General features: G+C 41.5%; 2 protein-coding genes across 5 annotated transcripts in view; both read right to left on the bottom strand.

Moving 5' to 3' along the window:
- The window catches only part of LOC124034121 (aminopeptidase O (putative)), a 122,524-nt gene extending 107,035 nt beyond the window's left edge, over nucleotides 1-15,489 (bottom strand). For 2 of the 3 annotated variants that reach the window (XR_006838524.1, XM_046346872.1), the window contains exons 1-5: nucleotides 15,438-15,489; nucleotides 4,304-4,978; nucleotides 3,960-4,129; nucleotides 3,697-3,859; nucleotides 2,840-3,184 (exon numbers count right to left, since the gene is read on the bottom strand). Coding sequence is in view for 2 of the 3 variants with exons in the window: in XM_046346872.1 (XP_046202828.1) it covers nucleotides 2,840-3,184; nucleotides 3,697-3,859; nucleotides 3,960-4,129; nucleotides 4,304-4,968 (1,343 nt within the window). In the remaining variant the exon portion in view is untranslated. Of the gene's footprint in view, nucleotides 1-2,839; nucleotides 3,185-3,696; nucleotides 3,860-3,959; nucleotides 4,130-4,303; nucleotides 4,979-5,383; nucleotides 5,408-15,437 lie in introns of those variants that run through there. The other variant, XM_046346873.1, reaches the window with a different exon arrangement.
- Nucleotides 15,490-20,540: 5,051 nt separating this feature from the next.
- Nucleotides 20,541-27,544, bottom strand: part of dock8 (dedicator of cytokinesis 8) — a 100,361-nt gene continuing 93,357 nt past the window's right edge. For both annotated transcript variants that reach the window (XM_046346870.1, XM_046346871.1), the window contains exons 46-47: nucleotides 24,699-24,869; nucleotides 20,541-21,491 (exon numbers count right to left, since the gene is read on the bottom strand). In XM_046346870.1, the coding sequence (XP_046202826.1) occupies nucleotides 21,440-21,491; nucleotides 24,699-24,869 (223 nt within the window). In that variant the 3' untranslated portion in view covers nucleotides 20,541-21,439. The remainder of the gene's footprint in view (nucleotides 21,492-24,698; nucleotides 24,870-27,544) is intronic.

Raw genomic sequence — 27,544 nt, 5'->3', positions numbered from 1 at the left:
GTGAACCATGCCTCGAATAAAAGAGATCTCAGAAGACCCAAGATTAAGAATTGTTGACTTGCATAAAGCTGGAAAGGGTTACAAAAGTATCTCTAAAAGCCTTGATGTTCATCAGTCCACGGTAAGACAAATTGTCTATAAATGGAGAAAGTTCAGCACTGTTGCTACTCTCCCTAGGAGTGGCCGTCCTGCAAAGATGACTAAGAGCACAGGGCAGAATGCACAATGAGGTTAAGAAGAATCCTAGAGTGTCAGCTAAAGACTTAGAGACATCTCTGGAACATGCTAACATCTCTGTTTGACGAGTCTATGATACGTAAAGCACTAAACAAGAATGGTGTTCATGGGAGGACACCATAGAAGACGCCACTGCTGTCCAAAAAAAACATTGCTGAAGTTCGCAAAAGAGCATCTGGATGTTCCACAGCGCTTCTGGCAAAATACTCTGGGGACAGATGAAATTACAGTTGAGTTATTTGGAAGGAACACACAACTTTTTTGTGTGTAGAAAAAAAGGCACAGCACACCGACATCAAAACCTCATCCCAACTGTAAAGTATGGTGGAGGGAGCATCATGGTTTGGGGCTGCTTTGCTGCCTCAGGGCCTGGACAGCTTGCTATCATCGAATTCCCAAGTTTATCAAAACATTTTGTAGGAGAATGTAAGGCTACCTGTCCGCCAATTGAAGCTCAACAAAAGTTGGGTGATGCAACAGGACAACGACCCAAAACACAGAAGTAAATCAACAACAGAATGGCTTCAACAGAAGAAAATACGCCATCTGGAGTGGCCCAGTCAGAGTCCTGACCTCAACCTGATTTGACATGCTGTGGCATGACCTCAAGAGAGTGGTTCACACCAGACATCCCAAGCATATTGCTGAACTGAAACAGTTTTGTAAAGAGGAATGGTCCGAAATTCCTCCTGACCGTTGTGCAGGTCTGATCGACAACTACAGAAAACGTGGTTGAGGTTATTGCTGCCAAAGGAGGGCCAACCAGTTATTAAATCCAAGGGTTCACATACTTTTCCCACCCTGCACGTATAATTGTGTGTGTGTTATTAGTTTAAGCAGACTGTGTTTGTCTATTGTTGTGACTTAGATGAAGATCAGATCAAATTTCATGACCAATTTGTATAGAATTCCAGGTAATTCCAAAGGGTTCATACTTTTTCTTGCCACTGTACATATGTGAGTTGGAGCTCTGGGCTCAGAGTTGTTGACCCTCTGGAAACCTTTTGTCCTTTACAATGTTTCTGATCCCCTCCCAATGACATCATAACCTGTGGAGTACATTCAGTTCTGACCTCATTTCCTGTGGAAGACTACAGACAGAGTTCTGGTGCAGAGAGAGAGGGTGTTGGCACTGGCAGCCTACACACACTGGGCCACTGTGCACTGGCCACCCAAAAGACACATTTATTTATTTTATCAAGAGCATGGTAAAAAAAAGAGCAGACGTTTTGAGCTTTTATTTGGCCCAAACTTCGCATTTTAACTTCAGTCAAACTTAATCTAAATGACACTGGCTGGATTTCACTCCCATAAACACACACACACACACACACACACACACACACACACACACACACACACACACACACACACACACACACACACACACACACACACACACACACACACACACACACACACACACACACACACACACACACACACACACACACACAAAGTGCTCAAATTATTTTGCATAGAAAAACATTAACTTAATTTCCCCAAAATCTAAACAACAGAACATTCAATGGGGACTGCATGTATGTGTACCAAGTAGATCTCCTCATTAAAATAAAGGAAAATAATTTGACACACATTTCGAAACATCCACTGCCTCTCACACTTCTTGTAGACTATTAGCAAAACTAAGGGCATGCAGTCTAAGAGAGGTTATTGGACCAAAATGTTGTTGCAAATGAATCTACTGTACTTGGCAATACAACAATAATATTATGAATTCAGTAGAGCTACCGCCTTCTCAGTAAAACCAAGAACCATTCATCAAAACTGCAACACAAAACTCTGTCTAGCCCACACAGAGAAAGATGTAGCTTAGCTACTGCATAAGGATGAGCAAAATAGGATAGGATGAAAGTCTGAATGCATGGAGGAGGTGAACTGCTACAGTAGCTGTCCAACAGGGCAATTTGACTGCTTCAGGGCAGTCAAAACATCAACAGAGTGGTGGTTAACCCCCAAGGCCTTAATATAGGAAGACGAGGAGAGAACTGGAGGAAAATAGGAAAGACAGCTGTGCAGAAGAGAGAGAAAGAGAGAGAGGTCAACAGCATCGTGAGATATACGGGGGGGGCTGTTGATGGGGTAAAGCAGTGTGCCAACCCGTGGGTTTCCTCTAAACATCAGACCTCCACTCTGCAGACTAAACAGCCCGACACAAGCAGACCAGTGTACCTGGAGACCAGGTCAACAACACAACATGGACACACACAGAGCCCTATTGACTGGCTGTCTGAGCGAGCACTGCCGAGGAGGTGAATGGGGGCTAGCAGACTCTTTCAACTGGAGGGTCGACCAAGGGTTGGGGTGTTGGACTGGGGTTCATGGGGTTGTCTGCTATTCAGCTTTATTGCAAACGTGGAATCTGTATATTTCCATTAAGGATATAGACACACGAGGGAAACATGGCTGCCACTGGTGCTTTACGAGTGTTCATGTTCACGAATGCAAAGAAGTCATGTCAACGAGTTGCAAATGTAAATAAAACAGCAGATTTGAAAGTAACAAAACAGGCGTGCATGAGTGGTGAAATGATCTATTCCTCGATACATATCCCTTCCTCCAGTCCTCCCTCCAGTCTTACCTGGCCATGCCCAGACTAGAGAAGCTTGCTGGGACGATGAGTACGTCGAGGCGGGGGAAGGGATGGACCCCCAGGGTAGCGTGGGCTGCAGCCAGGCAGCCAGGCAGAAGGGGGAGGACCTGGACCTGGGCCTTCTGCAGCAGAGAGGACGGGGCAAACATCCGGTGAGGGACCACCTCTTGGCTCCAGGCGGATGGGTCGGTGAATGGACAGGGGTAATCCGCATGGCAACAGGTGAAGTTGTGATCGCCCAGACCTGAGCAGTCGCTCTCAGAGTGCTTCTCATCCTTCAGGCCTGAGTAGACTACCGTAGACTGTGGGCTGGTGAATGGATTCAGGTCCAAGCTGTGTGATGGGGAGAAGGGGGGAAAAAAATTCAGGCTTGTATTTTCGCTATTTTGACTACGGGCTTAGAAACGAGAGGGATGGAAATATGGAACATTGTATCACACAGGAAAGCCAGAGAAAACCCAAACATTACATTTAATTGGACTTCCATTCAGTTACAGTAACTCCATCTCAGTGTTCCAAGTTTCCTCTAGCCGTTCACTGAGGATAAAAAGGCCCTCCTTGTAGCAGGAGAAGCCCTGGGGTTAACGGCTGGGTTGGAGGGAAACCATGAGAGGAGGAGGTAGAAAGGGTGGTATTACGGGAAGAATGACAGAGCTGCCAGCATGGTGGTGGAGCCCTCAAACCCTTAGCCTGTGGTGAACTCTTCAGGGCAGGGGAAAGCACTGCTGGGGAAGACCTGGTTCTACCGCCTGGTATGGCTGGGTTGGAGGGAAACCACGAGGGGGGGGGGGTGGGGGGAGGGGGGGAGACAAGAGAGGAGGGGTCTTATGGGAAATAAATCATACCTGCCAGCATGCGTATGGGAGGCCCCTGCCCTTGTACCCTGCACAGGAGGGGTAAGCTGTGCTGTGGAAAGTTGTGCTGTGGCCTGGCGCCAGTAACCCACTGCCAAGGTAAAAGTGGAGGCAGGCATAGGCATAGTTACATAGTAGTCCCAGCTAGAGAGACCTAGACAGAGGAGGGAGAGAGAGACAGAGAGTGGGTGAGTGGACTGGTGAACTGTACCACTTTGCACTTATCCGCTGTACACTGATCAGGAGTGTAGTACCTGTGTGGTGCAGGTGCGTGGGCTGGGCCTGGTTCTCTCCACTCAATAGAACCACACACTCCCTAGGGGCTCGTACCTGGGCCTGCCACGTCGACATGGCGACAGGAGGCTCCTGACAGGGGAAGAGGGCACGGTTGTTGATGGGGGAGCCGGCGGTGTAAACACATGACCTAGAGGAGTAAACGGTAAACAACTTCCTTCATCGTACTGTTCATGGGACAGGTTTATCTTGGTTTATCTACTGGATAGTTTGTTTCACCCTGAGAGTAGACAGATGGAAACAACTTCTGTCCTATATGTTATCAGTCTGAGCATGAAGCATACAGTAGATATTGATGTCCCACCTGTTGTCCTGATCTTTAGTCCACCTGACAGAGCCTCCCTCCGGCTTGGTCTTGTAGCAGACCCTCAGGGCTCGGGGGAACTCCTGGATGGTCCGAACCCCCCTCTTCCTCACCTGCAGGCTCCAGCGGTCAATGTGGAAGATGAGGGGTCCCCCGCCCTCAGAAGCAGGGGCATGACTGCACTGGAAGTACAGGTGGTGTTTCTTTTTCCATTGGGTGGACGGTAGGGAGATCAGCCTCTGAATGAGCACAGCTGATTGGCTGTCTGGTTGTGGGCCAACACCTGACCCCTCACCCTTGACCTCCTTTAGGAGACCCTGCATATCTGACACAGAGGTCACGTCCAACTCCTCTACTTTTGACACAGTGAGGTCACAGCAGTCCAGAACTAAGGTAAAGTCTCTGTGTCTCTCATCCTCCCAGGAGTCATCAGTCTGGGATGTTTGGGGTGGGGTTGGGGCGCCTTCCCCAGCCCCATTCCCATCTCCAGCCAGTGCGCCTGGCTCCAGGAAGAGCACCACAGTACCAGTGATAACCTTAGTTTGAAGGTTTATGTCCAGGTCCAAGACATAGTGTCTGACCAGGATGTGGTTGGTGTTGGCTCTGAGGGGCAAGTCATCCCTGCCTGGGTCCATATCACCATCACCATCCATTTCAGAGGTCATCTATTTAATTCTAGAGGAAAACACAATGTCAATCAATCAATCAACTGATAGAGTGTTCAATCAATATGTACAGTATACAGTACATATCAACCTTATCAGCCAGGTAAGGTGGTCCACATCCAGTGGCTTTGGAAAGTATTGAGACCCTTTGACTTTTTCCACATCTTGCTACGTTACAGCCTTACTCTAAAATTCATTAAATTGTTTATTTCCCTCATCAATCTACACACTATACCCCATAATGACAAAGCAAAACCAGTTTTTATACATTTTTGCAAATTTATTAAAAGTAAATAACTGAAATATCACATTTACATAAGTATTCAGACCCTTTACTCAGAACCTTGTTGAAGTACCTTTGGCAGCGATTACAGCCTTGAGTCTTCTTAGGTATGACGCTACAAGCTTGGCATACCTCTATTTGGGGAGTTTCTCCCATTTGTCTCTGCAAATCCTCTCAAGCTCTGTCAGGTTGGATGGGGAGCGTCGCTACAATGCTATTTTCAGGTCTCTCCAGAGATGTTCGATCGGGTTCAAGTCCGGGCTCTGGCTGGGCCACTCAAGACCATTCAGAGACTTGTCACGAAGTGTGCTTAGGGTCGTTGTCCTGTTGAAAGGTGAACCTCAAATCAAATCAAATTTTATTGGTCACATACACATGTTTAGCAGATGTAAATGTGAGTGTAGCGAAATGCTTGTGCTTCTAGTTCCGACAGTGCAGTAATATCTAAGAAACCTTCGCCCCATCTGAGGTCCTCAGCGCTCTAGAGCAAGATTTCATCAAGGATCTCTCTGTACATTGCTCCATTCATAATTCACTGGATCCTGACTAGTCTCACAGTCCTTGCCACTGAAAAACATCCCCACAGCATGATGCTGCCCCCACCAGGCTTCACCGTATGGATGGTTCCAGGTTTCCTACAGACGTGACGCTTGGCTTCAGGCCAAAGAGTTCAATTTTGGTTCCATCAGACCAGAGATTCTTGTTTCTCATGGTCTGTGAGTCTTTAGATGCCTTTTGGAAAACTCCAAGTGGGCTGTCATGTGCCTTTAACTGAGGAGTGGCTTCCGTCTGGCCATTCTACCATAAAGGCCTGATTGGTTGAGTGCTGCAGAGATGGTTGTCCTTCTGGAAAGTTCTTCCATCTCCACAGAGGAACTCTGGACCTCTGTCAGAGGGAAAATCGGGTTCTTGGTCACCTCCCTGACCAAGGCCCTTCTCCACCGATTGCTCAGTTTGGCCTGGCAGCCAGCTCTAGGAAGAGTCTTGGTGGTTCCAAACTTCTTCTTTTTAAGAATGATGGAGGCCACTGACATGATATGATGATGGTGCCAACGAAGATGTCAACATCGCGACTAGCTTGTATACAACTCTGCAATATTTTGTTTGTTTATGTACTCTTTTTTACGTTATTAGCCCAGGAATTGTTTTGTGTCATTACATACAGCCGGGAAGAACTATTGGATATTAGAGCGTCGGTAACTCACCAGAACTTCCAGCATTACGAGCAGGATTACCACTTCCCTGGAGCGGATGCTTTGTTTGCTCTCCCCAGAGCAATTGAACTAATTCCAGAGGCTGACCCAAAACAACACCGGCGAAGGAGAGGTACTAGAGGCGGTCTTCTCGTCCGACTTAGGAAGCATGCACACCACCCACCGCTCCCGACTATTTTACTCGCTAATGTCCAATCTCTGGTTAATAAAATTGATGAGTTCAAGGCGAGAGTTGCTTTTCAGAGAGACACCAGTGATTGTAACCTGCTCTGCTTCACAGAAGCATGGATCGCTCGAGATATACTGTCTGACTCTGTAAAGCCAGTTGGGTTCTCAGTACATCGCACCGACAGGAACAAACATCTCTCCGGGAAGCAGAAGGGTGGAGGTATATATTTTATGGCGTAACTGTGGTAACATAAAGGAACTCAAGCCCTTCTGTTCACCCGTCCTAGAATATATCACAATCAAATGCCGATCGTACGATCTCCCGAGATCATTTCCGGCAACCAAAGCAACAGCGGTCTATATCCCCCTCAAGCGGATACCACGACGGCCCTCAAAGAACTTCACTGGACTTTATCCAAACTGGAAACCACATATCCTGAGGCTGCATTTATTGTAGCTGGGGATTTTAACAAAGTCAATTTGAGGAAAAGGCTCCCGAAATTCTATGATTGTTGTACTCATGCTGCTAAAACGCTCGACCATTGCTATACTACCTTCCAGAATGCATATAAGGCCCTCCCCCGACCTCCATTCGGCAAATCGGACCACGATTCCATATAGCTCCTCCTTACTTATTGGCAGAAACTCAAACAGGAAGCACCCGTGGTAAGGACTATTCAAAGCTTCAAGATTGTTTTGATCACGCGGTCTGGAATATGTTCAGAGTAGCTTCAGAAAATAATATCGATACATATACCGATACGGTGAATGAGTTTATCAGGAAGTGCATAGGAGATCTTGTAACCACTGTGCCTATTAACTTTTTGGCGCGCCCATCCCGTTAGGGGGATCATTTTCGTCAACATCCGCTGAATTGCAGAGCTCAAAATTCAAATTACTTGAAAATATTTAATTTTCATGAAATCACAAGTGCAATATAGCAAAACATGGCTTAGCTTGTTGTTAATCCTCCTGGTGTGTCAGCTTTCAAAAAAACTTTACAGCTAAAGCAAACCAAATGTTTATGTAAGGACATCTATCTCAGCAGACAAAACATTACAAACAGCGAGCAGCAAAGAATATTGGTCACAAAAGTCAGAAAAGCAATAAAAATTAATCATTTACCTTTGATGGTCTTCGGATGTTTGCACTCACAAGACTCCCAGTTACACAATAAATGTGTCACAACGGGGCAAACAAAAATTCCAAATAGTATCCGTAAAGTTCGTAGAAACATGTCAAACGTTTTTTTATAATCAATCCTCAGGTTGTTTTTACAATAAATAATCAATAATATTTCAACCGGACCGTAGGTTTTTCAATAGGAGAGAAGATGTCTGCTCCAAGCTGTTGCTCATGCAAAACTCTGCTGGCACCCAGCCATCCACTGACGCGATGTGATCGTTCTCGCTCATTTTTCATAATAAAAGGCTGAAACTATGTCTAAAGACTGTTCACACCATGTGGAAGCCATAGGGAAAGGAATCTGGTTGATATCCCTTTAAATGGAGGGAAGGCATGTAATGGAACAGGGAGCTTTCAAATTAAGAGGCACTTCCTAGTTTCGCCTGAAATATCAGTTCTGTTATACTCACAGACAATATTTTGACAGTTTTGGAAACTTTAGAGTGTTTTCTATCCTAATCTGAATTATATGCATATTCTAGCTTCTGGGCCTGAGAAATAGGCATTTTAATTTGGGTACGTCTTTCATCCAAACATCAAAATATTGCCCCCTACACTCAACAGGTCAAAACCAACCCCATCCAGAAACCGTGAATAGATGGGAGCATTCGCACAAAACTGAAAGCGCGAACCACTGCATTTAACCAGGTCAAGAGGACTGGGAATATGGAAGAATACAAACAGTGTAGTTATTCCCTCTGCAAAGCAATCAAGCAGGCTAAACGTTGGTATAGTGACAAAGTCCTAGTTCAACGGCTCAGACACGAGACGTATGTGTCAGGGTGTACATACAATCATGGATTATAAAAGGAAAACCAGCCACGTTGTGGACACCGACGTCTTGCTTCCGGACATGCTGAACCCCTTCTTCACTCGCTTTGAGGATAATACAGTGCTACCGACATGGCCCGCTATCAAGGACTGTGGGCTCTCCTTCTCCGTGGCTGACGTGAGTAAGACATTTAACCATCGCAAGGCTGCCGGCCCAGATGATATCCATAGCCGCATCCTCAGAGCGTGTGCAGACCAGCTGGCTGGTATGTTCACAGATATATTCAATCTCTCCCTTTCCCAGTCTGTTGTCCCCACATGCTTCAAGACGGCCACCATTGTCCCTGTACCTAAGAAAGCAAAGGTAATTTAACTAAATGACTATCGCCCTGTAGCACCTCACCTCTGTCATCATGAAGTGCTTTGAGAGACTAGTCAAGGATCATATCACCTCCAGTAGAGGTCGGCTGATTAATTAGGGCCGATTTCAAGTTTTCATAACAATCGGTAATCTGCATTTTTGGACATCGATCATGGCCGATTACATTGCACTTCACAAGGAGACTGCGTGGCAGGCTGACTACCTGTTAAGCGAGTGCAGCAAGGAGCCATGGTAAGGTACTAGCTAGCATTAAACGTATCTTATAAAAAACAATCAATCTTATCATAATCACTAGTTAACTACACATGGCTGATGATATTACTAGTTTATCTAGCTTGTCCTGCGTTGCATATAATGGATGCGGTGCCTGGTTATTTATCATTGAATCATAGCCTACTTTGCCAAACGAGTGATTTAACAAGCGCATTCGTGAAAAAAGCACCAATGTGTACCTAACCATAAACATCAACGCCTTTCTTAAAATCAATACACAAGTATATATTTTTAAACCTGCATATTTAGTTAATATTGCCTGCTAACATTAATTTATTTTTACTAGGGAAATTGTGTCACTTCTCTTGCGTTCTGTGCAACAGAGTCAGGGTATATGCAACAGTTTGGGCCGCCTGGCTCGTTGCGAACTGTGAAGATTATTTCTTCCTAACAAAGACAGCCAACTTTGCCAAACGGGGGATGATTTAACAAAAGCACATTTGCGAAAAAAGCACAATCGTTGCACGAATGTACCCAACCATAAACATCAATGCCTTTCTTAACTTCTTACGTCCCCCCATCCCGGATCCGGTATCGTGACTACTGCTCAAGCTCATTACCATAACGCAACGTTAACGATTTCTGAAAACCGCAAATGAAATGAAATAAATATGCCTGTTCTCAAGCTTAGCCTTTTCTTAACAACACTGTCATCTCAGATTTTCAAAATATGCTTTTGAACCATAGAAAATCAATAATTTGTGTAAGAGTGTTGATAGCTAGCTTAGCATTTAGCGTAGCATTTAGCACGCAACATATTCACAAAAACCAGCAAAGCAATCAAATAAAATAATTTACCTTTGAAGAACTTCAGATGTTTCAATGAGGAGACTCTCAGTTACATAGCAGATGTCCAGTTTTTCCTGAAAGATTCTTTGTGTAGGACAAATCGCTCCGTTTTGTACATCACATTTGGCTACCGAAACGAACCAAAAATTCGGTCACCTACACGTCAAACTTTTTTCCGAATTAACTCGATAATATCGACCGAAACAATGGCAAACGTTGTTTGAATCAATCCTCAAGGTGTTTTGTCAAATATCTTTTCATTGATATGCCGTTCGTGGAAGCATGGTTTTTCTCTGAATCCCATGGAAAAATACCAGCAGCTGAGTTTTGCGCAACAATTTCCACGCAGGACACCGGGCGGACACTTGGCAAATGTAGTCTCTTATGGTTAATCTTCCAATGATATGCCTGCAAATACGTCACAATGCTGCAGACCCCTTGGGGAAACGATAGAAAGGGTAGGCTCATTCCTGGGGCATTCACAGCCATATAAGGAGACAATGCAAAACGTAGCTTCGGAAATCCTGTTCATTTCCTGGTTGCAGTAACATCTTGGTTTTGCCTAAAGCTTGTGTTCTAGGGCACTCACAGTGAAAATCTTTGCAGTTCTGGAAACGTCAGAGTGTTTTCTTTCCAAAGCTATCAATTCCATGCATAGTCGAGCATGTTTTCGTGACAAAATATCGCGCTTAAAACGGGCACGTCTTTTTATCCAAAAATGCAATACTGCCCCTAGAGTCTTAAGAGGATAAAATCAATACACAGATGTATATATTTTTAAACCTGCATATTTAGTTAAAATAAATTCATGTTAGCAGGCAATATTAAACTAGGGAAATTGTGTCACTCCTCTTGCGTTTATTGCACACAGAGTCAAGGTATATGCAACAGTTTGGGCCACCTGGCTCATTGTGAACTAATTTGCCAGAATTTTACATAATTATGACATAACATTGAAGGTTGTGCAATGTAACAGGAATATTTAGACTTATGGATGCAATCCGTTAGATAAAATACGGAACGGTTCCATATTTCACTGAAAGAATAAACATTTTATTTTCTAAATTATAGTTTCCGGATTTTACCATATTATTTCTGTGTGTTTAGGTTATAATTAAGTATATAATTTGATATTTGATAGAGCAGTCTGACTGAGTGGTGGTAGGCAGCAGCAGGCTCGTAAGCATTCATTCAAACAGCACTTTTCTGCGTCTGCCAGCAGCTCTTCGCAATGCTTCAAACATTGCGCTGTTTAAGTTAGGCTGGTGTAACCGAAGTGAAATGGCAAGCTAGTTAGCGGGGTGCACGCTAATAGCATTTCAATAGCATTTCAAATGTCACTTGCTCTGAGACTTGGGAGTAGTTGTTCCCCTTGCTCTGTTCCCCATGGGTCGCGGCTTTTGTGGAGTGATGGGTAACGACGCTTTGAGGGTGGCTGTTGTAGATGTCTTCCTGGTTCGAGCCCAGGTAGGTGCGAGGAGAGGGACAGAAGCTATACTGTTACACTGGCAATACTAAAGTGCCTATAAGAACATCCAATAGTCAAAGGTATTTGAAATACAAATGGTATAGAGAGAAATAGTCCTATAATTCTTATAATAACCTCAACCTAAAACTTCTTACTTGGGAATATTACCTAGGATATATAGGAACCTAGGAACCACCAGCTTTCATATGTTCTCATGTTCTGAGCAAGGAACTTAAACGTTAGCTTTTTAACATGGCACATATTGCACTTTTACTTTCTTCTCCAACACTTTGTTTATGCATTATTTGAACCAAATTGAACACGTTTCATTATTTATTTGAGGGAAAATTGATTTGATTGATGTATTATATACAGTGGGCCCCAAAATTACTGGCACCCCTGACTGGCAATGCACAAACAATACTTGAAAAAATATAAACAATATAATTATAGAGAAACTCAAAATACCAACATATGAGGTAGCATCTGATGGTGCTTTTTGAAACCTGGTGACCCCAAGACGCCACCAAGGCCTGCAATTCTTTCACAGTGATTCTTGGGGATTTTGTTGCTTCTCTCACCATCCTCCTCCCTATCCTGGGGGGCAAAATACATTTGCGTCCTCTACCTGTGAGGTTTTCAACTGTTCCATATCTTCTTAATTTTCTAATAATTGCCCTGACAGTGCTCAGTGGTATATTCAATCATTTGTGGATCTTCTTGTAGCCATTACCAGATTTATGAAGGTTTATGATCATCTGTCTCTTTTGAACCGCTAGTTCTTTTGTTTTCTTCATAGTGTTGGATGACAGTGGGATATTGCATGCGTGTTACCTCATTTTTATACCCTAGTGAAACAGGAAGTGATGTAATGGCTCAATATAGTTCCTTAAGACTTACATAAACTTAAGTGGAATTTAATTTGTGGTTTAATTTTGGTAGATGTTATTTACAATAATCTTTCATTAAGGGTGCCATTAATTGTGAAACCTTGATTTGGAGGACATTTATTTTTAATGAAATCAATAAATTATTTTGGTTGGTTCCATTGAAACATTAAAGTACAGTATTTCTCACATGTTGGTATTTTGAGTTTCTCTCTATAATTATATTGTTTATGTTTGTTTCAGCATTGTTTGTGCATTGCCAGTCAGGGGTGCCAGTAATTTTGGAGCACACTGTATATTAAGTTAAAATAAAAGTGTTAATTCAGTATTGTTGTAATTGTCATTAATACAAATGAATAAATCTGCCTTATTTGGTCCTCCAATAATCGGTATAGGCGTTGAAAAATCATAATCGGTCAACCTCTAACCTCCACCTTACCTGCCACCCTAGACCCACTTCAATTTGCTTACCGCCCCAATAGATCCACAGACGATGCAATCGCCACCACACTGGACACTGTCCTGTCCCATCTGGATAAGAGGAATACCTATGTAAGAAAGCTGTTCATTGACTATAGCTCAGCATTCAACACCATAGTACTCTCCAAGCTCATCATCAAGCTTGAGGCCCTGGGTCTGAACCCTGCCCTGTGCAACTGGGTCCTGGACTTCCTGACAAGTTGCCCACAGGTGGTGAAGGTAGGAAACAACACCTCCTCTTCGCTGATCCTCAACACTGGGGCCCCACAAGGGTGCGTGCTCAGCCCACTCTTGTACTCCAAGGTTCACCCATGACTGCGTGGCCATGCACGCCTCCAACTCGATCATCAAGTTTGCAGATGGCAAAACAGTAGTAGGCTTGATTACCAACAACGATGAGACAGCCGACATGGAGGAGGTGAGGGCTCTGGGAGTGTGGTGCCAGGAAACTAACCTCTCACTCAACGTCAACAAAACTAAGGAGATGATCATGGATTTCAGGAAACAGCAGAGGGAGCACCCCCCCTATCCACAACGATGGGACAGCAGTGGAGAAGGTGGAAAGCTTCAAGTTCCTCGGCGTACACATCACTGACAAACTGAAATGGTCCACCCACACAGACAATGTGGTAAAGAAGGAGCAACAGTACCTCTTCAACCTCAGGAGGCTAACGAAATCTGGCTTAACAGTTTTTTTTTGCAATAATGTTGCTTTGTCATTATGGGGTGTTGTGTGTAGATTGCTGAGGATTTGTATTTATTTAATCTATTTTAGAATAAGGCTGTAACGTAACAAAATGTGGAAAAAGTCAATGGGTCTGAATAGTTTCCGAAGGCTCTATATAGGCCTGACAGACATACAATACCAATCAAAAATAATTTCTGACATGGACTAATTGAGTGACTGTCTGTGACTAACATAACAAGAGAAAAACTAATTATCCACATCTCGAAATTGCACTTTTTCGAAATTGCACTTTTGGCTGGGGGACTCAGACCCCGACTGAGTCCCCCAGCCAAAAATGTTTTATATATATACTGTATACATATTTATTTTGGGAGGAAATGGATCCGCAGGCCTACAGGTCCAAGCTCCAAAAAGCAAACTGTTTCACAGTAAACTGCAGGTCCCCTATGAGAGCCAGCCAGCCAGCCACTTTGCCGTTACAACCTAGCATTTCCATTTCCCCTGCTCCAGCCTCAGGGTTATGGAGGCTTGGCAGGCCAAAGCTGTAATTAAACTGTACAGTGTGAGTTCCTCAAATGTCTCTCCCTGAGAGGAAGTAGGAGAATAAAAACAAAGTGACACAGAGACATACAGTGCCTTCAGAAATAATTCACACCCCTGGACTTTTTCCACATTTCGTTGTTTTACAAAGCAGGATTAAAATAAAATACAAATTGTTAACAATCTACACAAAATACTCTACTAATGTTTATCAAATGTTTGTTAATGGAAAATAAATATATATATTTTGATAAGATAAATATTCAACCCCCCCTGAGTCAATGCATGTTAGCGATTACAGCTGTGAGTCTTTCTGGATAAGTCTCTAAGTGCTTTGCAAACTTAGATTATACAATATTTGCCGTTTTCATTTGAGGTTATTGTCCTGCTGAAAGGTGGATTCTTCTCCAAGTGTCTGATGGAAAGTAGACTGCCTTGTTCAGGGGCAGAATGACAGATTTTTACCTCCTCAACTCTGGGATTCAATCTGGCAACCTTTTGGTTACTGGCCCAACGCTCTAACCACTAGTCTTCCCGGCCGCCGCGAAACGCTGGTAAACACAGGCTTAAGAGATCTGATATGTTTTGTACTATGAGATAATATCAGTCAGTTAACACGACCTTTGTGAATTTGGAAAGCCTTTATGTGCGTTGTGTTAATTTTATTACATAAATGCTTCAAAATTCACAAAAAGTGATGTTGGCAGCTGAAGATTATTTCATAGAGCAAAACTTTTAAGATCTCTTAAGCCGGTGTTTACCAGAGACCATATTTGTGGCGTTTAACCAAAAATTCCATTCATTTTCCCATAGGCTTTGTTCAACAAAACATTACTATTGCTCTCTCTATAGTTTCACAGCAGTCCTTAGTAAACCTTTATGTGATGAGTAGGTAGCCTATAATAATTAATACTCCACACACACTTTGGGTTGCCACTCATGCACGGTGAATAGTTGGTACTTTTACATCATGATAAATGTCACATTGACATGTATGATGTATGTCAACTTGAAGGTATTTCCATCATTGCGGCATTTTGCTTAATTTAGGTTTGTAGGCTAAACTCTTACTTGTTTCTACATATTTATATATTATATTAATCTACTTTCGTTAGTGGTGAGAGAGGGGAGGTGGCAGGTCGTCTCTCAAATAAAGCATCCGATGGCGGAAAACTTACTGGAGCCTCAGCCACATGTGCATGGTTTTAAAACGAAAGCGGGTTAATTTCCTAACAGTGTTTTCTGTAAAAGGAGACAAGACCTGTGCATTCAATACATAAGATCTTATGGCGAATACGAAAACAGTAATGCTCTGTTTTGTGGACTGTCGTAGGCACTAACCTGGTTGGAGTGGCTGCATCCAGTTCCAGGCACAGACAGTACGAGCATGTCCATGGCAAGGGTTTATGCCGTCATATTCAGGCGACGTGAAGTAGATCGACCATGCTTTTGCGGCACAGTCGATAGCGCGCCGGACCACTGGCTAGAAGGTCGAGGGTTCGAGACCTGTTCCCTGCATGTTTTATTACAATACAGTATGTAGGCAATTGTATTAAAAAAAACAATTGTAGTTCAATCTCAGTGCAACTTAATATAACCTGATAATAACATACAAAACACTTCAATGGTAAAAGAAAATCAAAGTAACACATGCTAAAGTACAAATCCAAAATATACATCAGGGTGGGGAAAATGCGCGCCCGGGAACGTTGCCTATTTTTCACGCGGAAAATACTCTGTCCAGTGGTGTATTTTCCGTGTATTAAAATAATTTCCCAATTTGTGTAATGCTTTTGTATAGATATTCTTTATAGTGAATTATGATTAAAAACGGATAGGTTATACAATGGAAATGTGGATTATATGATGCATTCTATGATACGAAAGTAAACCTAGTCATGAATTAACCTACTGTACCTAGACTATTGTTGTAATCTTCCAGGTGGAGCTATATAAAGGAGCTCTTGCGCACTGGTAAAATAAAAACGAGGTTGCTTATCTGAATATAGCAGAGGGGTATACTACGAATCTAGTTAAATCTGTAGGCCTATTCGAGATGTTCTAAATTCCAATTCAGGCTTCCATGTAACTGAAGGTGGATATTTATCCAACATTTTAAGCTATTGACGAAAGTATATATATTTGCAAGAATGTGGTTTGTGAAATCATGAGTTCTCTAGTCTATGCTAAGTCTAATGATAATGTAGTGAGTGATAAGTGGGGCAATAATGACCACAGCAAAGATGTAGCCTACACAATTGAATGGCATTGATATGTGTGCTTTATAATTAATTCAAATCCAACATTTTCAATAAAGCACTGCTGAACAACAGATTAAAAATACCACAAAATGAAAAACAAGGAATCCAGTGTTTATTGGTAGGCCACTACCTACAGTATGTCCGATACTCACTTACTGTACTATTATGCAACTACATTGTAACAGAACACAGAATATAATGTGAATGAATACCCATATGCAGAGCCATATATTAATATGTCTCTTTGCCCCGAAGTATTTCTAATCAGATTATTGCGTTTTCCCAGTAGAATTACAAATGGTTTCTCTATTGGTATACATGACAGTTCTACAACATGACATCAACATTAACAAACAAAATTAAGAGCCTGGGCAAATACTTGAAACCTGTCTTGTTGGTAGAGTAAACATAGATTGTAGGATGTCTTTATTTTGGCACCTAATACAATTTTTTCAACAACAAAAACAAACTTGATATGTGCATTGGCTTTGTCACATTTAGTCATGGTAAACAACATTGTTTCAATATTGTTACTGCCAACTAAAGTGATGATACTATATGTTATCTAAAATATAGATTTTCATGAAGAAAATAAAATAAATGTATCATAACTGTAAACATTTGTATTTTCATTCTCTGATGTGTCGTCTAAATAGCATTTCAGTCTCTGTGTACATACAGATTTGCCATTTAGGTTTGGTTGGTGATGGCATCAGTTATGATGTATGTGCCTTGATGCATTTGTGAACACATAATAAATTAATATTTGTTAGTATCTACATAGACATAATATGCTAACAAAAAATTATATACACACACACATACACACACAGTTGAAGTTGGAAGTTTACATAAACTGAGTTTAAATGTATTTGGCTAAGGTGTTTCACAATTCCTGACATTTAATTATAGTAAAAATTCCAATCCTAGGTCAGTTAGGATCAACACATTATTTTAAGAATGTGAAATGTCAGAGTAAGATAAAATTATTTACTTCTGCTTTTATTTCTTTCATCACATTCCCAGTGGGTCAGAAGTTTACATACACTCAATTACTATTTGGTAGCATTGCCTTTAAATTATTAAACTTGGGTCAAACGTTTTGGGTAGCCTTCCACAAGCTTCCCACAATAAGTTGGGTGAATTTTGGCCCATTCCTCCTGACAGAGCTGGTGTAACTGAGTCAGGTTTGAAGGCCTCCTTGCTCACACACGCTTTTTCAGTTCCGCCCACACATTTTCTATTATTGACTTGTTGTCCTTAATTAAGCCATTTTGACACAACTTTGCAAGTATGCTTGGGGTCATTGTCCATTTGGAAGACCCATTTGCAACCAAGCTTCAACTTCCTGTCTGATGCCTTGAGATGTTGCTTCAATATATCCACATAATTTTCCACCCTCATGATGCCATCTATTTTATGAAGTGCATCAGTCTGCCACGATTGGGATGGTGTTCTTCGGCTTGCTTTTTCCTCCAAACATAACAATGGACATTATGGCCAAATAGTTCTGTTTTTGTTTCATCAGACCAGAGGACATTTTTCCAAAAAGTACAATCTTTGTCCACATGTGCAGTTGCAAACAATAGTCTGGCATTTTTATGGCTATTTTGGAGCAGTGGCTTCTTTCTTGCTGAGCGGCCTTTCAGGTTATGTCCATATAGGACTCATTTTACTGTGGATACAGATGTTTTTGTACCTGTTTCCTCCAGCATATTCACAAGGTCCTTTGCTGTTGTTCTGGGATTGATTTGCACTTTTCGCACCAAAATATGTTCATCTTCCTGAGCAGTATGACGGCTGCGTGGTCTCATGGTGTTTATACTTGCCTACTATTGTTTGTACAGATGAATGTGGTACCTTCAGGCATTTGGAAATTGCTCCCAAGGATGAACCAGACTTGTGGAGGTCTACAATTTTTTTCTGAGGTCTTGGCTGATTTCTTTAGATTTTCCATGATGTCAAGAAAAGAGACACTGAGTTTAAAGGTAGGCCTTGAAATACATCCAATTGACTCAAATTATGTCTGTCAGAAGTTTCTAAAACCATGACATAATTTTCTGGAATTTTCCAAACTGTTTAAAAAGGCACAGTCAACTTAGTGTACGTAAAATTCTGACCCACTGGAATTGTGATACAGTGAATTATAAGTGAAATAATCTGTCTGTAAACAATTGTTGGAAAATTACTTGTGTCATGCACAAAGTAGATGTCCTAACCGACTTGCCAAAACTATAGTTTGTTTACAATACATTTGTAGTTGTTGAAAAACAAGTTTTAATGACTCCAATCTAAGTGTATGTAAACTTCTGACTTCAACTGTATATAGTACCAGTCAAAAGTTTGGACACACCTACTCATTCCAGGGTTTTTCTTTATTTTTACTATCTTCTACATTGTAGAATAGGGTTTCTGTACAGCACTTTGAGATATCAGCTGATGTACAAAGGGCTATATAAATAAATACATTTGATTTAGAATAATAGCGAAGACATCAAAAACTATGAAATACCACATATGGAATCATGTAGTAACCAAAAAAAGTTAAATCAAAATATATTTTAGATTTGATATTCTTCAAAGCAGCCATCCTTTGCCTTGATGACAGCTTTGCACACTCTTGGCATTCTCTCAACCAGCTTCAGGAGGTAGTCACCTGGAATGCATTTCAATTAACAGGTGTGCCTTGTTAAAGGTTAATTGTAGAATTTCTTTCCTTCTTAATGCATTTGAGCCAATCAGTTGTGTTGTGACAAGGTAGGGGTGGTATTCAGAAGATACCCCTATTTAGTAAAAGACCAAGTCCATATTATGGCAAGAACAGCTCAAATAAGCAAATAGAAATGACAGTCCATCATTACTAAGACATGAAGGTCAGTCAATCTGGAACATTTCAAGAATTTTGAAAGTTTCTTCAAGTGCAGTCGCAAAAACCATCAAGTGCTGTGATGAAACTGGCTCTCATGAGGACCCCCACGGGAAAGAAAGACCCAGAGTTACCTCTGCTGCAGAGGATAAGTTCATTAGAGTTAACTGCACCTCAGAAATTGCAGCCCAAATAAAAGCTTTATAGAGTTCAAGTAACAGACGCATCTCAACATTAATTGCACAGAGGAGACTGCGTGGATCAGGCCTTCATGGTCAAATTGCTGCAAAGAAACCACTACTAAAGGACACCAATAAGAAGAAGAGACTTGCTTGGGCTAAGAAACACGAGCAATGGACATTAGACCGGTGAAAATTTGTCCTTTGGCCTGATGAGTCCAAATTTGAGATTTTTGGTTCCAACGCCGTGTCTTTGTAAGTAGGTGAACGGATGTTCTCCGCATGTGTGGTTCCCATGTGAAGCATGGAGGAGGTGGTGTGATGGTGCTTTGCTGATGACACTGTCTGTGATTTATTTAGAATTCATACTTGACCAGCATGGCTACCACAGCATTCTGCAGCGATACGCCATACCATCTGTTTTGCACTTCGTGGGACTATCATTTGTTATTCAACAGGACAATGACCCAACACACCTCCAGGCTGTGTAAGGGCTATTTGACCAAGAAGTAGAGTGATGGAGTACTGCACCAGATAACCTGGCCTCCACAATTACCCGACCTCAACTCATTTGAGATGGATTGGGATGAGTTGGACCACAGAGTGAAGGAAAAGCAGCCAACAGGTGCTCAGCATATGTGGGAACTCCTTCAAAACTTTTGTAAAAGCATTCCAGGTAAAGCTGGTTGAGAGAATGCCAAAAGTGTGCAAAGCTGTCATCAGGGTGGCTAATTTGAAGAATCTAAAATATATTTTGATTTGTTTAACACTTTTTTGGTTTCTACATGATTCCATATGTGTTATTTCATAGTTTATGTCTTCACTATTATTCTACAATGTAGAAAATAGTTTTTTTTTTTTTTAAGTAAAAACCCTTGAATGAATTGACATGTCCAAACTTTTGACTGGCACTGTATATATATATATATACCGAGTGTGTACAAAACACTTGGAACTCTGTCCATGACATAGCTTTTACCTGGATATAATTTATCAGTCTATGATCCCTTATGGATGTCACTTATTAAATCCACTTCAATCAATGTACATGATTGTGTATGTGTGCCATTCAGAGTGTGAATGGTCAAGACACATTTTTTAAATGCCTTTGAACATTTGTGCGCCAAGAACTGCAACGCTGCAGAGTGTTTCACGCTCAACAGTTTCCCGTGTGTATCAAGAACGGTCCACTATCCAAAGGACATCCAGCCAACTTGACACAACTGTGGGAATCATTGTGGTCAACATGGGCCAGCATCCCTGCAAAAGGCTTTCGACACCTTCTAGCCATGCCCCGACAAATTTTGCCCTCAGGATGTTCTGAGGGCAAAATGGGGTGCATCTCAATATTAATGTTTTGTACACTAAGTATATATCAAATATAGCATTACGAGTTAACTGGAGAGTTCTATTTTTACAGTGTGAGAGTCTATAGAGTTACACACATACAAGTGCAAGTCCAGGAGGACTTTTGCAGAGAACAGAGTGATTTATCGTCAGTCATTTAGTATGAGTCAGATTTCATGCATTCCTTATCAGGACACTTACAAAAAGAAAACATGTTCCCTTGTATTGTGGTGCACGGGCACGCACATACACACACACACACACACACACACACAGTCCCTGGCCCTGCAAGGACTATAATGTGGGACTTTTACCCTTCTTTCTCAAACCCACAGCAGTTTGCAGCATCGTTAGGACTCACAGTAATCATAGAACTCAGGAGAACTAGCAATGTAAAAAAACGGATAAATGCCAAATTTGCTCAATATTGCACATTACCTGCTACGTAATGTGCTCATTATGGTCTCACACAATGTATTTGTGCTTCTTGTAAAAAAGAAACAACAAGCAATGACAATGTATTGCAATGTTGTGTTGATTCAGACATGATTGTAAGTCCTCCATTGTGTAATCATGTGTACTGCTCTTCCATGGTGAATGAGGACTGATAGCTCCCTCCTCTTCTACTTTTACAACATCCTTACTTCTCCGGCCTCTGGAGATTCTCTCAGATAGATAAATCTGTCCTTCTCAGGAGTTTTCCTCCGGGGTTCTGCGGAAACTGAGCCGTTTGATGGAATCTCTTTGAAGGGGAGAGCATAGAGGGAGAGGAGGAGAGGATGTGACTGTTTAATTACATTTGCATGGTGGAATAGGCAACATTTAAAAATAATAATAATAATACACAGCCACTGTCACATTGAGGACAGAAGCAAACCGCACTGGTGATAGGGTGAACATTCAATTGAATGAAGCATTCTTATGAAACAGATTCAGGTATCAATAGTGTTCCAAATGGAACGCTAGTCCTTATATAGTGCACTACTTTTGACCAGGGCCCACAGGTATCTGTTCAAAAATAGGGTAATAAATAGGGAATAGGGTGGCATTTCCCCTCACATTTGGTCCCAACTGGACTCAACCCTGCATGGCACACTTTGATAATGCGTTACCTGTAGTTGTTTACCCACACCCGCCCGCAATTGCTATTAACCCTTCCGCCCGACTATATGTGATAAAGTGAAAATCTGATGCCCGCACCCAACCCTAACCCGCAAATATAGAAAATGTGCCGGTAGCCATTTCTATCAAACCATGTAAGCTACGTTTTGGTCCCATTGTAACAAACACAGCTGGTTACTACCTGCCGCACCGCAGACAAATGGTGGTATATGTAAATGGCATGTGGGTTCTTCGGGTCTTTTACTTGGTCGTCGACCAATACGTTTTCCTCAATGGAAGAATAGAGAATCCGTGTAGTAAGTGGTATGAGGGACATTGTTCATGCCAAGATCTTAAAAGACCCTTTTAAATCTACCTACCGTATCATTTTTCTTTTATTTAAGGCTCAGGTCTGCCCTTAGGGCTCATGGTGTACCTTGGAAGTCAGCTTTGATGCTACATCCTACAGATTGTTATTCAACTCAAAGGGTCTAGTTTCCAAAATGGCAACTTCTTATAAACCTCTTCCTCTTGATACTTTATGGTAAAGAGGTCTTCCAGGCGTGGCTCAATGTTTTAGTTGCAGTTCAACGGAAGCCTCCACACTCACTCTCTATCCGTCAATGGGATCCTCCATTTTTGGGATGTAATTTATATGGAGCTGTCTACCGCTCGCATTCATGGAGCTAAAGAAGGCACTTTGAACTGCTGAAACACTTCATGATGTATGTGCTGCTATTGTAATTTTAGTCATTTTTATTTCATTTGATCCCTTAGGTCCTCGGGCGGGGCGGGACTGGGGGGTGTTTTGTATGTATGTATTCGTGTTTGCTGGCAATTATTATTACCAAACAAAAAACAAAAAGAAAAATACGCTGTAGGCTACAGTCAGAGACGGCAGAATGATTTTTGAACAACGGGTGCACTGTTGTTGTTGCCTAATATATATTGAACACAAATATAAAACGCAACATGAAACAATTTAAGATTTTGCTGAGTTACAGTTCATATTAGGAAATCAGTGAATTCAAAATAAATAAATTAGGCCCTAATCTATCATGACTGGGCTGGGGTGCAGCTATGGGTGGGCCTTGGAGGGCATAGGACCACCCACTTGGCAGCCAGGCCCACCCACAATGGGAGCCAGGCCCAGCCAATCAGAATGAGGTTTTTGCCACAAAAGGGCTTTATTACAGACAGAAACACTCCTCAGCACTCTCCTCTCCCCACACCCCCTCAGACAATCCTGCAGGTGAAGAATCCAGATGTGGAGGTCCTGTCCTGGTGTGGTTACAAGTGGTCTGCGCTTGTGAGGCTGGTTGGACGTACTGCCAAATTCTCTAAAACGACGTTGAAGGCAGCTTATGGTAGAGAAATTGACATTCAATGTTCTGGCAACACCTCTGGTGGACACTTCTGCATTAAGCATGTCAATTGCAAACTTGAGACATCTGTGGCATTTTAAAGTGGTCTTTTATTGTCCACAGCACAAGGTGCACCTGTGTAATTATCATGCTGTTTATTCAGCTTCCTTGTCAGGTTAATGGATTATCTTCACAAATGAAAAATGCTCACTAACAGGTATGTAAACACATTTGTGCACAACATTTTAGCGAAATAAGCTTTTAGTGCATTTGGAAAATTTCTGGGATTTTTTATTTCAGTTCATGAAACATGAGACCAACACTTTACATGTTGCATTTATAATTTTGTTCAGTGTAGCTATGTTTCTGCTTATACTGTATTTCCTGATATTTTGGTACTTAGATATATGCAGCTTTTCTTCTGTCAATATATGTGGCCTTGAAGACTAAATAAACCATTGCTCACCAGAATAATGTCATAAATGATTGAATGAATGCTTCAATGTAGTTGACATCGGTAAAGTGCTCTGTCATCTCTGCTTCTTTCGCGGAGCAAAGACTTTTAGGGACCGGGGAGAAAATCCAATAACTAAGCCTAAAAATGTGAAAGATTTTCTGTTTAAAATCTCCAAATTACATCAGTTTGATTGATTGTCAGGAAATAGTAAGCTGTGAAGACAACCCAACATGTTTCTGATCGTATTTCAAGCCACATAAAATATGCATCCAGGCCGAACTGAAATCTTATCAGATTTGATGATAATGATGGCACCTCTACATACGGTCCCCAAATGCACATTAGCATTCTTTCAAAATGCTGAAAGAAAGAAATCTTATTTCTCCCCTCCTGTTCCCGAGTCAAAATGTTTTTGGTGTATCATTTTACTGCAATAAATGCTTAATCCTGCAGGAGTTCTGTGTGAAAGGTTATAGACCTAGAGTCAGTGTCCAGATTTCAGTTTCCATTCAACCCATCTAAACAGTAGGCTACAGTTCCCTTGACGTGCGTTAGACCTATGTGAAGTCCCCGTCTTGTGACTGTGGTATTTGTGTAGCGGCTCACAATCAATACATAACATAGCCAGCACTGCTATCATCCTCTTTTACCATGTCACCAAATCTTTCCCAAACATGACCTTTCTGGCCCTCCCTTCTCTTTATTTTCCATTTTGCAGCTTTACGCGTTGTCCTTTTTGCCTCAGTGGCTCAAATGTTCACTTTTTCTGCCTGTTCCTAAAAGTGGTTTCGCAATTGGTGTGTAGGTTATTTGGCACACGTAAAGTTAGGCCCTAAAGCTTAGGTTTATGCACTAATGGCACAGCCCAAAAATAATTTAAAGAAAATGTAAACATAGCCTGCACAAGAATTATACATTTTTTAAATATTTTTTTTACATGTTTACTCAACCAACCGCTACCCACAAGCCCTTCATCCACACAATATTTCATGACCCTAAACCCGTCAACCCTCGCAGCACTAGTTACCTATTCTCCAAGCGTGGTTTGATGATGGGTTTGTAGAGCTCGGGTATCTTCCTCTCAAGCATGGGCCGCAGGTTCTCTCGCAGACGGTTGTAGTTCTTCTTCAGCTCCTGCTGGTACTCCTTCTGGTCCATCGTGATCAGGTGCTTGTTCTTCTCCACAGCCTCGCCACACCTACAGAGGAACAGTGGGGGGGGGGAGAGACATACTGCAGGCTCTCTCTCAATAGTCTCCTCTCATCTCCTCCTGAAAAGTCATTTCAGGTCAGTGATCTTTACGGAGGAGTTTCTTATTATTTGTCGGAGTAAATTCATTTAATTTCCTTATTTTCTATTAACGGATTCCAGTTCATTTCCTGAGCTAACAATGTGACTGACATGGATTTGACCCCAAATCTGTTCACATTGAAATGTATAAATGTTTTCACCTTATTAAAAACAACCCCCGTGTGTCCATCTGTATTTGATTGGGGCTTTCTCCGAGCCCTGCCACTTTACTACAGGAATGCTCGAGGAAGAAATGTGTCTTGTAGTACTGTGCTGAGAGTTGCAGGGAGTAGAGTGACCGATGACCAAACAAACTAGCCTGAGGTTGAACCTCAATCCCAGAGAACAGGGTCATGCCTGCATTCACAATTACAACATGCATAATGGGCGACAGACAAACGAGGCACAGGGAAATGGAAAGACGAGGATGCTTAAAAAAACAAAAACACATGGTTGCACTTATCTCTCCCCTTTTAGTGCAAGTAATAGGGAAAATGTCATCTAACGGTATATGGTAAATGCATAGGGACTGCTGGAAAGACGGGGGGGAAACAAAATAATTTAAAAAACCTTCAATGTGCTGCTAGCAACCATCGCCCTTCCAGCGCAAATAGCAGGATGATAAGTGGATACTATATAAGGAGCTCGTGCCAGCTTGCATGGATTATGGAGAAAAATAAACATTTTTTGAAATTACGGTAAATATTTGCCAGCCTGCTTGCAGGAATCAAGGCAGTTGGAATGTGGCATGAGGGTTCCAAAATGAAAGCCACCTTTCGGAGGCAAACGATACGTTCCCACGCGAGGCACACACTCTGGCACACAGGGACACACACCCTGGACCAAATAACCACATCGCCTGCCTCATTCGTTTAGATGGTTGGTTTAAATTATTTGTAAAATATTCTAAATAAAATTTAACTCCCCAGGCAACAATAAAACTTTTCTGTTCCATTCAAAAGCAAAACGCAGCTGAATGATATTAAAGGGAAAACAACTTTTATTCATTTGCCCAACGGGATATGAAATACCTTGTTGTGTTGTATTAAATCATGTTTTAGTTACCTGTCTAGCTTCCTTTAGTATCACCTATGAATGTATTCCAGTAATAACACATTACCAAGACTGAGATGCTGTGTGTGCATACAGTAGCTGGTTTTACTGTCATTCGCTTGCTTTTCTATTTCCACCACGTGGCAGTACTATTTTAGTGTCCTTTTCTATTTCCACCATGCTGCAGTACTATTTTAGAGTGTCCTTTTCTATTTCCACCACGTGGCAGAACTATTTTAGTGTCCTTTTCTATTTCCACCATGCGGCAGTACTATTTTAGAGTGTCCTTTTCTAATTCCACCACGTGGCAGTACTATTTTAGTGTCCTTTTCTATTTCCACCATACGACAGTAATATTTTAGTGTCCTTTTCTATTTCCACCATACGACAGTACTATTTTAGTGTCCTTTTCTATTTCCACCATGCGACAGTACTATTTTAGTGTCCTTTTCTATTTCCAACATACGACAGTACTATTTTAGTGTCCTTTTCTATTTCCACCATACGACAGTACTATTTTAGTGTCCTTTTCTATTTCCACCATACGACAGTACTATTTTAGAGTCCTTTTCTATTTCCACCGTGCGACAGTACTATTTTAGTGTCGTTTTCTATTTCCACCGTGCGACAGTACTATTTTAGAGTGTACTATTTTAGTGTCCTTTTCTATTTCCACCATACGACAGTACTATTTTAGTGTCCTTTTCTATTTAGACCATACGACAGTACTATTTTAGAGTCCTTTTCTATTTCCACCGTGCGACAGTACTATTTTAGTGTCCTTTTCTATTTCAGTACTATTTTAGACCATATGACAGTACTATTTTAGTGTCCTTTTCTATTTCCACCATACGACAGTACTATTTTAGTGTCCTTTTCTATTTCCACCATGCGACAGTACTATTTTAGTGTCGTTTTCTATTTCCACCATACGACAGTACTATTTTAGTGTCCTTTTCTATTTAGACCATACGACAGTACTATTTTAGAGTCCATTTCTATTTCCACCACGTGGCAGTACTATTTTAGTGTCCTTTTCTATTTCCACCATGCGGCAGTACTATTTTAGTGTCCTTTTCTATTTAGACCATACGACAGTACTATTTTAGTGTCCTTTTCTATTTCCACCATACGACAGTACTATTTTAGTGTCCTTTTCTATTTCCACCATGCGACAGTACTATTTTAGTGTCCTTTTCTATTTCCACCGTGCGACAGTACTATTTTAGTGTCCTTTTCTATTTTAGTACCTATTTCCACCATACGACAGTACTATTTTAGTGTCCTTTTCTATTTCCACCGTGCGACAGTACTATTTTAGTGTCCTTTTCTATTTAGACCATACGACAGTACTATTTTTAGTGTCCTTTTTTATTTAGACCATACGACAGTACTATTTTAGAGTCCTTTTCTATTTAGACCATACGACAGTACTATTTTTTAGTGGCAGTACTATTTTAGTGTCCTTTTCTATTTCCACCATGCGGCAGTACTATTTTAGTGTCCTTTTCTATTTAGACCATACGACAG

This window comes from Oncorhynchus gorbuscha, linkage group LG04, assembly GCF_021184085.1.
Source record: "Oncorhynchus gorbuscha isolate QuinsamMale2020 ecotype Even-year linkage group LG04, OgorEven_v1.0, whole genome shotgun sequence".
Taxonomy (NCBI): domain Eukaryota; kingdom Metazoa; phylum Chordata; class Actinopteri; order Salmoniformes; family Salmonidae; genus Oncorhynchus; species Oncorhynchus gorbuscha.
The sequence above is the reverse complement of the archived record's forward strand: the minus strand, read 5'-3'. Positions and strand labels throughout refer to the sequence as shown.